This window comes from Torulaspora delbrueckii, chromosome 4 (genome assembly GCF_000243375.1).
Source record: "Torulaspora delbrueckii CBS 1146 chromosome 4, complete genome".
NCBI classification, from domain to species: domain Eukaryota; kingdom Fungi; phylum Ascomycota; class Saccharomycetes; order Saccharomycetales; family Saccharomycetaceae; genus Torulaspora; species Torulaspora delbrueckii.
The window spans coordinates 142146-156749 of record NC_016504.1 but is presented as its reverse complement, the minus strand read 5'-3'; the positions used below and the strand labels follow the sequence as shown (position 1 = coordinate 156749).

The 14604-nt window shown below is 41.9% G+C and overlaps 7 protein-coding genes and 1 non-coding gene across 8 annotated transcripts; 4 read left to right on the top strand and 4 right to left on the bottom strand.

The window, feature by feature from the left end:
* Positions 1 to 25: 25 nt before the first annotated feature.
* On the bottom strand, positions 26 to 1783 carry DAK1 (dihydroxyacetone kinase; the record flags this gene model as incomplete). Its single annotated transcript, XM_003680831.1, has 1 exon — positions 26 to 1783. The coding sequence occupies one exon, from the start codon at positions 1781 to 1783 to the stop codon at positions 26 to 28; it is 1758 nt and encodes a 585-aa protein (XP_003680879.1).
* Positions 1784 to 2064: 281 nt separating this feature from the next.
* Positions 2065 to 3114, bottom strand: TDEL0D00830 (uncharacterized protein; the record flags this gene model as incomplete). Its single annotated transcript, XM_003680830.1, has 1 exon — positions 2065 to 3114. The coding sequence occupies one exon, from the start codon at positions 3112 to 3114 to the stop codon at positions 2065 to 2067; it is 1050 nt and encodes a 349-aa protein (XP_003680878.1).
* Positions 3115 to 3298: 184 nt separating this feature from the next.
* TDEL0D00820 (Zn(II)2Cys6 transcription factor) lies at positions 3299 to 5356 on the bottom strand (the record flags this gene model as incomplete). The annotated part of the gene is made up of 1 exon (XM_003680829.1): positions 3299 to 5356. One exon carries the CDS (start codon positions 5354 to 5356, stop codon positions 3299 to 3301), a length of 2058 nt encoding a protein of 685 aa, XP_003680877.1.
* A 630-nt stretch (positions 5357 to 5986) lies between these two features.
* On the top strand, positions 5987 to 6058 carry TDEL0Dtrna1R. The gene has a single exon. It is a non-coding gene; the product is annotated as a tRNA-Arg (tRNA).
* A 155-nt stretch (positions 6059 to 6213) lies between these two features.
* On the top strand, positions 6214 to 6804 carry TDEL0D00810 (uncharacterized protein; the record flags this gene model as incomplete). The annotated part of the gene is made up of 1 exon (XM_003680828.1): positions 6214 to 6804. The coding sequence occupies one exon, from the start codon at positions 6214 to 6216 to the stop codon at positions 6802 to 6804; it is 591 nt and encodes a 196-aa protein (XP_003680876.1).
* A 62-nt stretch (positions 6805 to 6866) lies between these two features.
* Positions 6867 to 7904, bottom strand: VMA6 (H(+)-transporting V0 sector ATPase subunit d; the record flags this gene model as incomplete). The annotated part of the gene is made up of 1 exon (XM_003680827.1): positions 6867 to 7904. The coding sequence occupies one exon, from the start codon at positions 7902 to 7904 to the stop codon at positions 6867 to 6869; it is 1038 nt and encodes a 345-aa protein (XP_003680875.1).
* A 212-nt stretch (positions 7905 to 8116) lies between these two features.
* COG8 (Golgi transport complex subunit COG8) lies at positions 8117 to 9451 on the top strand (the record flags this gene model as incomplete). The annotated part of the gene is made up of 1 exon (XM_003680826.1): positions 8117 to 9451. The coding sequence occupies one exon, from the start codon at positions 8117 to 8119 to the stop codon at positions 9449 to 9451; it is 1335 nt and encodes a 444-aa protein (XP_003680874.1).
* Positions 9452 to 9810: 359 nt separating this feature from the next.
* On the top strand, positions 9811 to 14454 carry TCB3 (Tcb3p; the record flags this gene model as incomplete). The annotated part of the gene is made up of 1 exon (XM_003680825.1): positions 9811 to 14454. The coding sequence occupies one exon, from the start codon at positions 9811 to 9813 to the stop codon at positions 14452 to 14454; it is 4644 nt and encodes a 1547-aa protein (XP_003680873.1).
* Positions 14455 to 14604: the final 150 nt, after the last annotated feature.

The window sequence follows — 14604 nt, the reverse complement described above, 5'->3', positions numbered from 1 at the left end:
TATGTCGATCCGCCTATATGAGACCTTATAAAGCTGATTGGACACCCTTCAAGAATTCAACTAAACCGACAGCACCTGGATCTTCAACTTGCGAAGAATCTCCGACGTAGGAAGCTCTACCAAATTTGGCTTCAAAAGTGGCAGTAGATTTAGCACCTTCTTCTGCAGCCTTGACAGCTTTGCTGAAGTCCTTAGAGGATGAGAATTCCTTGATAAATGGCTCCAATGCATCAATCATGGTAGAAGAGCCAGGTCTTGCTCTCGTGTATTTGTATAAGGTATCCAAGGCGTAGTCAAAAGCCTTGGCGGTGAGTTCTGGAGTTACAGGCTCCTTCTCGTCCTTACAGGCTTCGATGAGCCCTTGAGAAAATCCAGAGATCAGGATGGAGTACAGACCACCGGAAGTACCACCCATAGAGCTCTCGATGAAGTCAGAAATTTGTGCTGTAGCTTCAGATAGAGATTCCTTGGAGAGCTTATCCAGGTTTTCAGTGATTCCCTTTGCACCTGCGACCAAGGTGTAACCACAGTCACCATCACCGACTTTGTTATCTAGAGAGGTAATGTGAGGTTCGGCCTTGATTAGTTTCTCAGCACCGCTTTGCATCCATTTGGAGAATTTATCGAAATCGTAAGAACCAGCATCCTTGACTTTAATTTCATCTTTCAACAAGTCCTTGTTGTAAGATGGAGCTTCCTCCGAGTTGGGAGCAATTGGCCAGCCTGGAGCAGTTGTAGGGGCGTTCAGCAATTTGAAAACGCAATCCACTTCTTTAAATTCCTTGTTTAGTTGTTTTGTGGCCTTGGTTGCATTCAACAAAGTGATACTGAAACCATCCTGATTGAAAGAGGTCATCAAAGTACCGGTGATAGTTTGAGCTGGAGTGATGTTGTAGTCTTTCTTCAAGAAATCGGTAGTCTTGGCAGCGATCGAAGAGATGATCAAGTTAGAAACTCCACCCAAGTTGTTGATCAACAATACAACCTTATCATCCTTGTCAAAGTCGACAAAATGTCTGTCTTTGTCAGCAGGGTCCAACAATTTTGGAAGCATGTGCTTCGAGATCAATTCCTCAGTCGATGGGATAGGCTCAAGTACTTTCACACCTGGCTCATTGTGAATACCCATTCCCAATTCCATCTGCTTCTCATTCAATTCGCTTTCAAACTTTCTACCTGGCACTTTGCAGTGGTCCAAAGAAGACCCGATCGTAACCAGGTTATTTGTGATGATGTTAGCCACCTTTTCACAGCCCTGAACACCATATTTTTCAGAGTGTTCTTCTGCGAACGCACCAACGATCTTGTGAACTAAAACAGTTCCAGCTAGGGCTCTTCTACCGACCATACCACCCTTTTCACGGCCAACAGCCACATCATCACCAACAACAGCTACACGGCAGTCAATTCCCAAAGCACGGGCTCTTTCAGCAGATAAACCGAAATGTAGGACATCACCAGTATAGTTCTTAACAATCAACAGCACACCAGAAGAACTTTGGCTGACTAATCTAATACCATTCAAAATTTGTTTGGTAGAAGGTGAGGCAAAGATATCACCACATACTGCACCACCCAACATACCTTTGCCAACGAACCCGGCATGAGTAGGTTCATGGCCGCATCCTCCACCGGATAGTAGAGCCACGTTCTTCTTTTCAGTCTTTCTAAACAATACCTTTTCCTCTGGAACCAACGTAATTGAAGGGTTAGCCGATGCAAACCCTCTCAAACTAGACTCTAAAGCATCGGAAACCTCGAATGATTTAACTTGAGCACTCATCTTTCGTTTGTATCTTAGTCTTTCTACTTTAATCAAAAGCGATTGCAAACTGTCGTACACTTAATTGACAACTACCTACCCTCTGATAACTTATTCCTTTATACAGATCAAATTTAAGTTTATTAAAACCTCGGTTCTCCTTACTTGACTACCCGAGACTTTGCTTTCGCATAGTAATAGTTAACTTACCTAATTTATTAGTTTTGAGCAGGTTTATTTCAAAAATTTGTTTTCAGGACTGAATTAACTAGTAAAATAATAGTCTATTAATGAATTGAAGCCTAGAAAAAAGACTCCATAAAGATTCTGTCTATAGTCTCGACGCTTGTCTTATAGAAACGGTCAAAATCAACGATATTAAGTTTCTCGACCTCTCTGGTGACAACGTCATTTTGGGCGTGAAATTGCGCCAGGATGTGGCTGTTTGAGATCAGCTCGTGGTGAGGGCTAGTCAGACCTTTCAACGCAATTTTCTTGAACTCGGGACTGGTCCAACTGAAATGATAAAGGGCGTAAGTTATCCGTAGCGTCGAGTAATAGTAAACCATAAACCATTCCTTCATAAATTTGCTTATGAGTTCGGTGAAGATTTCCAGGTTGTTCTTAAGCAATTGGTTTAGAATTTCAAATTTAGCTCTAGCGTCCTTTAATTCTTCGTCATATTCGAGGCGCTCGAAATTATGATTGTCCCTCGAGTGAGAATTTTGCATCATATACTCATACTCGGCGATCCTCTCTTTCATGCCCATATATTCTGAACTTGCGTTGTTCCTGGCAGTTATAAGCCGTGAGATGTTGGAACATACTTGGTAAACAGTCTTTAATGGGGTTTGGACTCCATGGTCAAAAAATTTAAAGTCTTCATCCAACCTCCTGGCAATTGCATACATCTGTTTGCTGAGTTTCGATATGCAAAAATCACGCTGGTTGGACGGTAAGCCAGATGTAGCATAAAAATATTCTAGAATCTCTGTTGTACGCTGTCTTTCCTCGCACATTGGTATCGGAGAACTCTCAAGCGCGCTTCCCGGTGTCAAACAATCATGGGAATCCTCAGTAGCATCCTCTAAAATCAAACGGAATAATTCAATAAGGTTGATAGAATTATAAAAAAAAGATCTCACAGAAGTCTTATAATCCTCGCATGAGTGGTACAGAGCTTCGATATTCGCGTATATTGTTCTAAACTTCGACTGAAGCTCGTTGAATTTTGGGTCAACCTTTTGAGAACCAATTTTGCGAGTTCTTACCAATGCCCTTGAGGTCTGAGAAGATTTCACTTTCCCGGATATTGGTTCTTGGATTGGACTACCGTACATCTTGGGCACCATAATCTCTTTTTCCACAAATAAATCTGAGCAATGACAAGCTAATATTTTCAATGATGAGATATACGGAATGCGTAATTGATGGAATGTCGGCTGTCATAACAATAATTGGTAATCTATCAAATTTTTATAATTTATTCTGTCTTTTTTTTGTGACGCGCACAGCGTCAGTGTTCAGTAATAATAACTATGGATGGCCATGATTTACGCTCGGCCAGGCTGAAATAGTTTTCCTAGTTGTTTCTGAGTCCAGTGAGTCGGTGGGATCTTGAATAATCTCTTCTATTCTATTATTGACCTTGGAACTGTTGGTCACTTGAACGCAACGGTCGATAAAAGCAGCCATTAGCGATTGAACACTGTTATCAATCTTTCGAGTAAATTCTGCGTCACTAGATGTTTGGGATGCCAGCATTCCTCTAAAAGTCTTCACGAGTTTGAAGCCTTGTTGTAACCTCTTGATGGTTGAAGGGTCCGAGAGGGAGTAAGCCGACGGAGCCTCCAGAACGATCATGCTTGCAAAAAATAACATCAAATAGACATGGTTAGGGAGAAATTGGAACAATGAGCTTACGTCCTTGTCCTTTGTCGCCAGCTTTAAGAGAGAAATAGCGGCAGAGTGGGAGATGTCGTGAGATGCGTCTATAAGAGCTGACCTATCTGCTGAGGCATTGCTCCATATTTGTAACCAATCGGGGTTCTCCAATGATGCTTGTCTCTCTGATAGCCAACGGGTATTAATATGCATTCGGGCAAAATTGTAATATAACAGTGTTGATTTAAGACACCATGCGTCGTTTTGAACATCAATGTTTTGCAAGGTGATAGTCCATGAAATCATCCACTTATCTAAATCCATGTTGGTCTCCCATGGTGCTCCAAAATTCTTTGGTTGTAAGAGCTTGTGTGCACTCGTCAATGTGTCCTGTATGGTACCACCATGGAACAAGGACTCAATTGCCATGTGGTACTCTACTAGGCCGCATAAATGCATATTTTGTAAAGTATGGGGATTCACTTCAATTTTCGAGTGCTCTACCTCATTCAATAAATGTAGCTGGTCAGTGGTTGGGGTCGTACCCTTCATACAATTTCGCTTCAAAACTTCTTGCAATGCCGGATCTTCAACGTTAGATACCAACATTTCCCTTACCGATGCTATCAGTGGTTCCGTTTGCTTACGTATTGAGGGACTCTTATGCGACATCAGGTTTTGAGTGCCGTCGGCGATGTATAGCAGATACCATAGTCTCCAAAGCTTACTCTCTTTGTTCTTGTCCGGCTGCTGATCCAGTCTCCACATACGTGCCAATTGAATGGCTACTGAGATATAGAGTTGATTGGATTCAAGCCAAAGAAATGCAATAATGAGGCCCAGAATTATGTGCTCTACGTTCGAATCGATGGAATCGCTATGATTAAGCAATTCCGAGGCAAGCCAACGTAAACTTTCCTGAAGTCTAGTCTTCTTGTACTGAAGTAGCGGATGGTGGGGACATGCCACGGTGCAAATGGACGCAAGTAACAAAGGCGATTGGTCCCATAGTTCTTCTAAAGTAAGTTCCTCTGAGCTATACCCAAACATATGACCAGACATTTTGGTGCAAAAAATATGCAAAAGTTCAGCTGCCTCAGTCTTGCTGATTATACCAAGTTTACGGAAATCTGTAACTTGCTCCTTCGGCCCTCCATTATCTATTATTTCACTTACAGACGGCAGTGCTACCGCTGAAGGGCCAGCACGCGACTGATCTCGGATTACAACATGATTTTGTTGGTTGACTTGATTCTGTAAAACTTTTATCTGTTGCTCATGCTGAATTTGATTGTGCTGGAATATGGTGAGCATAGATTCCAAGGCAGTTTGAAGAAAGTCTGCCCTCTGTTCACCTGAGTAAGCCCATAAGTTGCCATTATTCGGTAGTAAGCTTGTCGGCAGCCCTGAGGGTAATACTGTGGTTGATTTCGCCTCTCGTATTCGAGGTTTTGGTAAGGTATTCGGTACCACGGATGCCTCTGGTGGATTGCTTTGCAGTGGAGGAGGAGATTGATATCGTGGAAGTACTGTTTCATGTAAAGATTGCTTGGCGGTAGCTGACTGTTTCTGAGTCGTGGGGAAATAGCAGGCCATTCCATGCTTAATACATCGCTCGCACGGCAGCGATTCTTTATATTGACATTTGAGCTTCTGACGCTTGCAGGAAACACAGGGTCGGGTTCTTTTCTTAGATTCGTAGCTACCCATACCTTGAACCACTTAATACCGTATTCAGGAGTGCCTAAACGGCTGCTTTACGACTAAATAATCTAATTAGGCAATGCTAGTGATCTACTATGGCAGAGGACATCGCGAGATTATTTAAGCATCACTGCAGTGAACAAACTAAGTGGACGAACACTATGGGCGAACACAGATAAAACAGCCCGTTGAGCAGTAGTTGCAGTAAATACTTTGGCTTTGAACTTGGAAGAGATGGGATAACCGGTGGTCAAGAAAAGACTAGAGGAAGGATAGATTAGCAATCTTTTCGCTAGAGTTGGTTCGAACAAAGCCTGGAAAAAATTGTGCAAGCTTACAGGTCAACAACAAGTTATCACTCTCACTTTTGATCCGTGCCGGTTCCATTTGATTTACACTTCAAGAATATGATTTATTATTTGAGAAACGAAGAGAATTAATGCTTCTAAACTGCATGAAATAAACATCCTCCAAATCATGCTATTCATTGTACAGCAAGATATGGGGTAGTATAAAATAACTAGCGAGCCCTCTAGATGACTCTTAGTCACTTGCGAGCATTCATGAACTTCTCAAGCCTGATGTTCTATGCCTGCTATGGTTCCTGGTCCAAATTGATTTTACAACAAATTACAAGCTCGCGTGGCGTAATGGCAACGCGTCTGACTTCTAATCAGAAGATTGTGGGTTCGACCCCCACCGTGAGTGTTTTTTTACAATTTTTGTCGTAGCTTGGTCAGTTTTTGGTTGTATCCAGCTACAACCATAGTTACTAGCTAATGAATCATTAACTGTCCTTGGTAAAGTGTCGCAAAATTACTACCTTTTACTATGTTGTACCTCGATCTTTGAGATACAGTGTGATGTCTCGAGAGCAAGGCCATTCCACGTACAAGAAAACCGATGAGTCCATTTATTCAGCTGAAAATGAGGTAGAAACTCCTATTAAATTTTCAGCCCTTGATATCTTAAGAATTCTGGGAGGATTAGTATTACTTTATAGTGTTTGCTGCAAGTTCTTTTCAGGCAAATGGTTTTTTTTGGTATCCAGATCAACATCTGTAATACCTGATGATTTGCTCTCTATTCCCGAATACTGGCTGCAAAGAAATGCAACTCCGATAACTTTTACTTTTGATGAATTATCCCAGTATAATGGTGAGAGTGATTCGGAGCGCATACTGCTCAGCATCAAGGGCCATATCTTTGATGTCACACGAGGTTCTCGTTTTTACGGCAAATGGGGAGCTTATAAGAAATTTACAGGTACTGATTGCTCAAAATTATTTAGCTATCCCCAATGGGATATGTCTGTCCTGGGCAAAAAATGTAGTAGCGACCTGAGTGACTGCACTGCGACTGAGTTAGCACGAGTAGATTCATGGCTACAATTTTTCCGTAAAAAATACCCAGAGATTGGATATTTGAGACGTTCAGAACCTAACCGCTATTGAACTTCGTGGGTGGTTTATATTTATTTAGACATTAGATACAATAAAAAAATTTTGGCTTTTTATCAGTAGACCGAGATATAGTTGTTTATTCTTTCTCTCTGGTTTTGTGCGATACACTCGGCGATCCAAGTGATATTCCTCACTTCTTGTTCCTTAGATTTCATCCATGACCAGATCGTAGAAACGGTAAACTGTTGGGTGAAAGCATCCCTACAGAGTTCCATTTCTAATTTGTAGAAGTGATCTTCTAAGTTACCAGACTCCAAGATCCCACGGTAGTCGTAAACGTTATTCACAGCACTTCTTACAGCTTCGAAATCTGAAGCCTGAGCCAAATGACTAGTACCCAATGGGTACAATTTTCCCAAATCTGGCAAAAGCTCACTCTTCAACTCAGGATCAATATCGGGACTTTGCAAAGAGTTTAAAGCGATGTTTATACTTCTTCTGTCAGCTTCAAATTCCAACAATGATTGCATTACTTCACAAGCTGGTTGATCGACATTCTCTGAGATGAAACTATGGAAATCTTCCAAGTAGGCCTTGTATAGCTTGTTTCTCACAAGCTCAATATTCAAATCATCCAATTCATCGGCCTTGTCAAAACAATCACGGAAGTATGGTGCCAAAGGAGTATCGACAAGCACAGTTTCGTACAACGACTCTAAATCGGTAGCCACGGTCAATGTGGGTAAAGTATCGAACCAACCCAAGGGATGACAACGTTGCAAAATCTCAGCCTTATCACGGTCATGGATCGTACCCGTAATCATCAATGCCACGTTATCGATCATGTACCCATACGTTATGTAATCCATGAATTTTTTAGTTTTCCCACTCGACTGGTCCCTAATGTAGTTAAACTCCTGGTAAAGCTTATCAGAAGCACTCTCCTGGATCACAGACGTAGTCAAAGCTTCAGTGGGGACCGATGACAAGAAATTGCCATAGTCGGTAGAAGAAAGTTGCAATTTCAAATCCTCTAAAGTATCACATTGAGTCAAGTTGATGTATTGATTCCCCGTAAGCAGACCGTTCCGGTATCCTCTAACGACACCTTCGATGAAACCATTATCAATATTGAAATAAACGCCCTCCATTAAACTCTGAATTAAAGCCCAATAGCTGCTGAATAGGTCAATTCAACCATCTACAACTGTTAGCAGGGATGGTAATGTTGCATCAATCTTCCTTTATTATTAAAAGGCTGCAAAAATCCTAGAACCCCGGGTAAAATTTTCACTATAAAGTTTGAAAGATAGTGTAAAATGGTCTTTAAGAGTGTGAATCTGATTGATTAGGGTCGTTTCTGATGTCAATGGATCTCGTGTTGGGCAGTCTGCTTGGTGCAGACTTGGTGTTGGAGAAAGCGGAGCTGCAATACTGTTCTGGGTTCTTGAATCACGTTCTCCAGTCGGATACGAAAAGTTACGAGGCTTATTTCTCTTCGAGACCTGTGAATGGAAGTGTGGTCGAACATATCGCTGAGATTGATGCTGAGATATCCGTAGTTGAAAGAAAATTGAGAAGTTTGCTAGTGGAGAATAAGGTAGATGTGGTACGAGAAGTTGTAAATAATGAGGGAGCCGTTGAAGGGAAAATGACTGTTATTCGTCAGGAACTGGAGCAGTTGTGGGAGTTGGATAACGGTACGGATCAGAGGAAGGAAATAGATGATTTTTTGGAGACAAATGACCAAGTTGAGGAGAAACAAGAGGATCAATTTCAGAATGCGTTGAAGAGATTGAAGAGTAGAATACTGCGAAATGAACAGGACGGTTCTACTGGTGGGTTAGCTATCGTGTTGGAAAATCTGGACAAAACTACAGATCTAATGGAACTACCGTTTTTGGCTCGAACATGTATACGGACAGGACATTACCAGGAAGCAGTTATGCTCTACACCTATTCAAAATCCTTGTTAGTCAAATTTCCAGGATCTTCAATTATTGAAGGAATTCATCGCAACGTAGCCGAAGAAACCACAACCACAATGCTCACGGGGCTTCTCAGGTTGTTGTCGACCAATTTGACTGCGAACTCTCTAAAAAAAGTACTAAATTATTTGGCATCTATCCCACCCTTTGATGATAGGGACAAGAGCTCTCTTTTACAAGTATACTCCTACATGAGATACAATTTCATACAGCAAGAATACTCGTCATATTCATTTGAAGTCGACCAATCGAACGATGCACTACTTGAGATGATAATCAAGAAGAGGATAGAAGTGCTGAGAGAGCATACGCATATGTCATTGAGTGTTTTCATGGAGCAACATCAGTTTACAACAATCCCTGTCGCGATCCCATTGGATAAACGGTTGTCAAAGGAGCCGGAGAATGAGAATGACACTTCCATGTCAGAGAACGCAACCGATGAATGCGAAACAAGTCCATTGATGTTGCAGTTTGTTAACCAGTGCGTAGGATATTTCCTGAAAGAGCTTCTGGATGTCCATATGCAAAATAAGCTAAGTGACTCTGTGTGTCTACAACTAATCTACTGCTCCTTCCGTTTACGCGATTTAAACCCCAATTACCATCATCTCTTCCTGAATAAGATTTGCGAGTCGAATCTGTTCACCGCAGAACAGCTCAAATACGCAATAGACAAGAGACGTGAGCTAGCATCAAAGTATTCGTAGCATACATAATTAATCATTTCCGATGATATGACATAACAAGAACCACACAAAAAAAGCATTCGGAAGCTCAATTCTAGCACAAGATCTTGATAGGGAAGAATTGAATTATCAGGAGCTTCAAAAGAGCCAGTCCAGCTAGTTTTCATTTCTATCCTTGATGGTGAACCTTCTTATGGAGAACGCGACGGACAAATTTTTCAAATGCAAAGAACAATTAGATCCCCTTAAAGGATCAAATCTTCATCTTTCTGTAAAATACAACAGAAGTCCAGTGAACTCTATAGTATCATTCGACCATCTGGATAGATCAGTTGAAAAACACAAGGATCGTTCTGTGAGTGAGGTGGGTGAATTAAAAGATGGACGAATCTACAGGCCATGGGCGTGAAGACCAGGCCTACGTCCCTAGGAAGGGGAATATTCATCAGAAAGAGCGTGGAGGTTTGACTAAGGACATGTTGGATCATTACGGGGATGAAATGCTGGATGACAAGTCTGAGGAGAAAGATAAAATGACTAATAAGAAGAGAGCCGAGAATAATCATGATGCTGGTAAGGCTCCTTCAGGTAAAGACGTTCTAGTTGCCTCTTCTGCTAGCAATGGAAGCAAGATGCCAGCACCAAATTTGCAGGGAACAGTCGGATCAGTTCCTTTAGAACACATACGTCCGGATGATTTCAAATATGCTCCACCGAGGAAGCCTAATCAGTACGATACTTCGATGACTTTGCCGGGGAAATTGGATACAGTGACTGAAAACAAGATCAAAGATGCGATGAACAGTCACGCAAGTGACAGTTTGTTTCCTTGGATGAACGTTGGCGAGTTTAACCCCTCTAGAAAGAAAACTTCTAGCGTTTCGGATGCAAGAGTCGTCAAGGCCTACATTTTAGAGAACTTTTACAACGACTGGTATTATAATGTCTCTTTGATCTCGGCTACATGCTTCTTTGCGTGGTTGCTAGCTTACTTAAGGTTTTCCTGGTGGTCGTTGTGGTTTGTGTTCTTTTGCAGCGGTTCAGTGTTTGCATCTGAGTACAGAAGATACATCAATTGTGCTCGTGATGATTTGAAGAGAACTACGGTGGAGGAAACTCTTTTCCAAAGAACGGAGACTACACTTTGGTTAAACTCCTTCTTATCGAAGTTTTGGGTCATCTATATGCCAGTCTTATCTCAACAAGTCAAAGATATAGCTAATCCTACTCTAGCGGGCGTTGCTCCAGGTTACGGTATTGACGCATTGTCGTTGGATGAGTTTACTTTGGGTACCAAGTCTCCATCCATCAAGGGAATAAAATCGAACACAAAGGGTGGAAAAGATGTCGTTGAAATGATTTGGTCATTTGCATTCACCCCAAATGATGTCTCTGATATGACACAGAGAGAAGCTAAGCAACAGATTAAACCCAAGGTTGTTTTGGGCGTGACTCTGGGTAAGAGTTTTGTTTCAAAGACTTTGCCAGTCATAGTGGAAGATATCAATGTCGCAGGTAAGATGCGTGTTGTGATTAAATTCGGAAATGCTTTCCCAGATATTAAAGTTGTCTCTGTTCAATTATTGGAACCACCTCTCATGGAATTTGGTCTGAAACCAATTGGTGGTGACACTTTGGGTCTTGATGTCATGTCATTCCTTCCTGGTTTGAAAACTTTTGTGAAGACTATGATTAATGCCAATGTCGGACCAATGTTGTATGCTCCACATCATTTGGATATTGATGTTGAAGAGCTAGTTGCCTCTCAGGCAAACGATGCGGTCGGTGTTTTGGCTGTTACTGTTAAGTCTGCGAAGGACTTGCAAAGTTCAGATTATGTCGGTGGAACTGTCGATCCTTATATTTGCTTCAAATCTGAAAAACCTTCTCCTGGGGCTCAAACTGATTTACGTACCACAATTAAATCGGATGTCAAGAATCCAGTCTGGAATGAGACCACATACATACTGCTTAATGACCTAAACCAGAAATTGACGATAAGCTGTTTGGATTTCAATGATTTAAGAAAGGACACACTAATCGGAAATGTGGAGATAAATTTGCAAGATTTGCTGCAAAACCCAGTAGTTGAAGATGCTAGTTCCGACTTGTTACATGGTATAACGACTAAAGGTACTTTAAAATACTCTATGCATTGGTTCCCAGTGGTTAGAGACAAGAACGACGAAGATGCAGATGTTGTCGTGTCCGATAATGGGGCACGGTACAACAGCCAGGAGGACAAAGAGAATGCTGAAAAGGAAAAGAAGGAGGCCGAGGAAAAGGAGGATGAGCCTATTATCGATGAACCAAGAAAACAGCTTGACGAGGACGAGGATGAAGATGAAGATGAAGACACTGACGCAGGTATTGTGAAATTGACACTACAGAATATAAAGAATCTAATCGGCACAGATACTTCATCTGGAACTCTCAGCCCAAGTGCTGTATTGTATATTGATGGTAAGGAGATAAAGAGGTTCAGAACTTTGAAACGTATTGATGAACCATCCTGGAATGAAACTGTGGAAGTTTTTGTGCCATCGAAAGGCGATTCTGACTTGAAGCTTGAAGTTTTTGATGAGAACTTTGATAACCACCCACTTTGTACTTATGCGGCTTCATTGGATGAAGCTATCAATTCATTATCCTTGGGCCGCGCAAGCGTCCCAGGAAATCCTAGAGGTGAAATCTTCATGAACTTGCAATGGAAACCTGTTCATGTCACTGGCGCTTTTGCTGCAGGCAATGCTGTCAAAGAACCGATCGGTGCTCTAAGAGTTCATATTAGGGATGCTGCAGTTACGAGTGATTTATCTGGTATTGGTGATATCGATCCATATTTCACTCTATTGGTCAATGGTCATATCAATTACAAATCAAGTCACTTCTCAGAGAATTCAAGCCCACTTTTCAATAAAGTGCTTTACCTACCGATTGTCTCAGAAAATCAGAATATCACACTTGATCTTTACGACTATCAGTCGGTTGGAAAAGATAGAACAATTGGTGGAGTTAAAATTCCAATTAACAGAGTTATCCAGCTTGATGCTAAGACCGGGAAGTATCGCGCTATTGATAAATCAGACGAAGTATTGAAACTACAATTGAAAGATCGCTCGTTAAAAGAAAGAGGAGACTATATTAATGTCTCACTCTCATTTGTGCCAATAGTGCCAGTCTTTTCACCTGAAGAATGTACTCTCATGGAGAAGAATGAGAAGGAACTGAAGGAAAGGATGTCAGAATTCGAAAAATCTCAGGCTAAACTCAAGGAGGAGCACAAGGAAAAGCCTGATGATTACGAAGAACTCGAAATCGATGATCCTTTCGAGGAAGAGAAGGAGAGACTCAACAAGAAAGAAAAGTTAACCCTCGAACAGTTACTAGAGCGAAACTCTGGTGTTCTCACTATGCAGATGTTCCGTGGTAAATTGTCCAAATCGCCAGCTCATCTGCAAATTTATGTGGATGAAGTGCCTTTCCCAAGATACATCTCACCAAAAAGCCGTGATGGACGCCTACCTGCTGCTAGCGCTACCGTATTCATTCGTGATTTGAAGCACAGTAAGATAACACTCAGAGTTTCGGGAAGCAGTATTGCCAAAAAACCATCTGATGTCGTCTCTGAGAAAACTTTTGATACTTACAAGATACTTAAGGACAGTTATGTCACAGGTGCTAAACTTTCTTTCAACGGTTGCAATGTAGAGTTATCATGCTTATACGTCCCTACGGCCGTGGAAATTCCATCTGTGGACACTTACTTGGACACTGGCCGTTTGCGTTTAAAGGTCATATCCGCCAAAGACGTGCTTGCCAAGGATCGTAATGGCTACTCTGATCCATTCTTTGAAATTTACGTTGATTGCAGTAAAGTTCATAAGAGCGAAGTGATCAAGAAGACTCTATCGCCTGTTTGGAATGAAACTGTGGAATTGACTGTACCCTCAAGAGACCGTGATAAAGTAGAAATCCATCTCTTTGATTGGGATCGTGCTGGCGATAACGACGATCTCGGTAAAGTGCTCTTGGACCTTTCATCAGTAAAGGCTGGTGACACTTTCAACTGGGAACTACCAATCGACACTCAAGGTACCCTTCAACTACAAGGTACATTCTATCCTGAATATGTGAAGCCACCTGTTAATGCCAATCAAATCAAGAAAGCCGGTTTCGCCTCAAAGACTTTGGGCAACATCTCACACGCTGGTGTTAGTACCATAAAAACAGGTGCTCTTGGTGTAACCTCCGTCGGTATGGGAGTGGCTACTGGAGGGATCGATAAGGGTGCGCGTCTACTAAAGAAGCCATTCAACCGTCACGATGCTTCCAAGAAGATGAAGAACCTAACTAAGGAGCAAAAGAACGAGGAGCAGAATACAGACGCCGAATATAGATCACTCTCGTTCTCCGAAGTAAGAGCCTCGTTAGATGCCGATCGTACAGTTCCCAATAACGACTACGCGCCAGTACAGAGCCTTGACCCAAACACACAATTGCCCGCCAGTGACGGCCCCGACGCAAGGGACAGCTCCAATGGCAATAGTTCCACACAAAGCTACAATCAACACACTAGGAACACTTCCACGGCAAGTAGTTTCGCCAGAACTCTAGCACCTAATGGAACTTACCGCGGATCAGTCACTATTCTAGCAACAGAACAGCTAGGTAAGAACGTTCAAGTGAAAGTTTCCTTAGCTCAAGGCGGAAGACTCAAGCAATTGTACAAGACAAAGAACCAAAAAGTCGACGAAAAGGGTATAGCCAGATTTGACGAAACGTGCGCCTTCAAAGCTTCACCTCAAGCAAATCTAGTATTCGGTGTTACATCCCATCACAAATTGACCAAGGACCGTGAGATAGGTATAGCACAGATCACTCTAAATGATCCACAATTGCAACAGGGAGACCAAATAGCCGTCAAATTGGCCGAAGGTAAAGTTCTGTTTAAAATAGACTACGCAAGTGAAGCCGATCACACTCCACCTGTCCCATCTATCCCAGAACACTATAAGAACTAGATCCTATGCTATGCTATGCTATGCTATGCTATGCTATGCTATCTACAATATTTGTAAGTCACTTTTGTATGACTGTTGTTCGACATCTGTACACCCCATTTTCAATCCGTAACTTTTTAGTTTTTCGTCTGAAATTTGAAATGTCCTGCC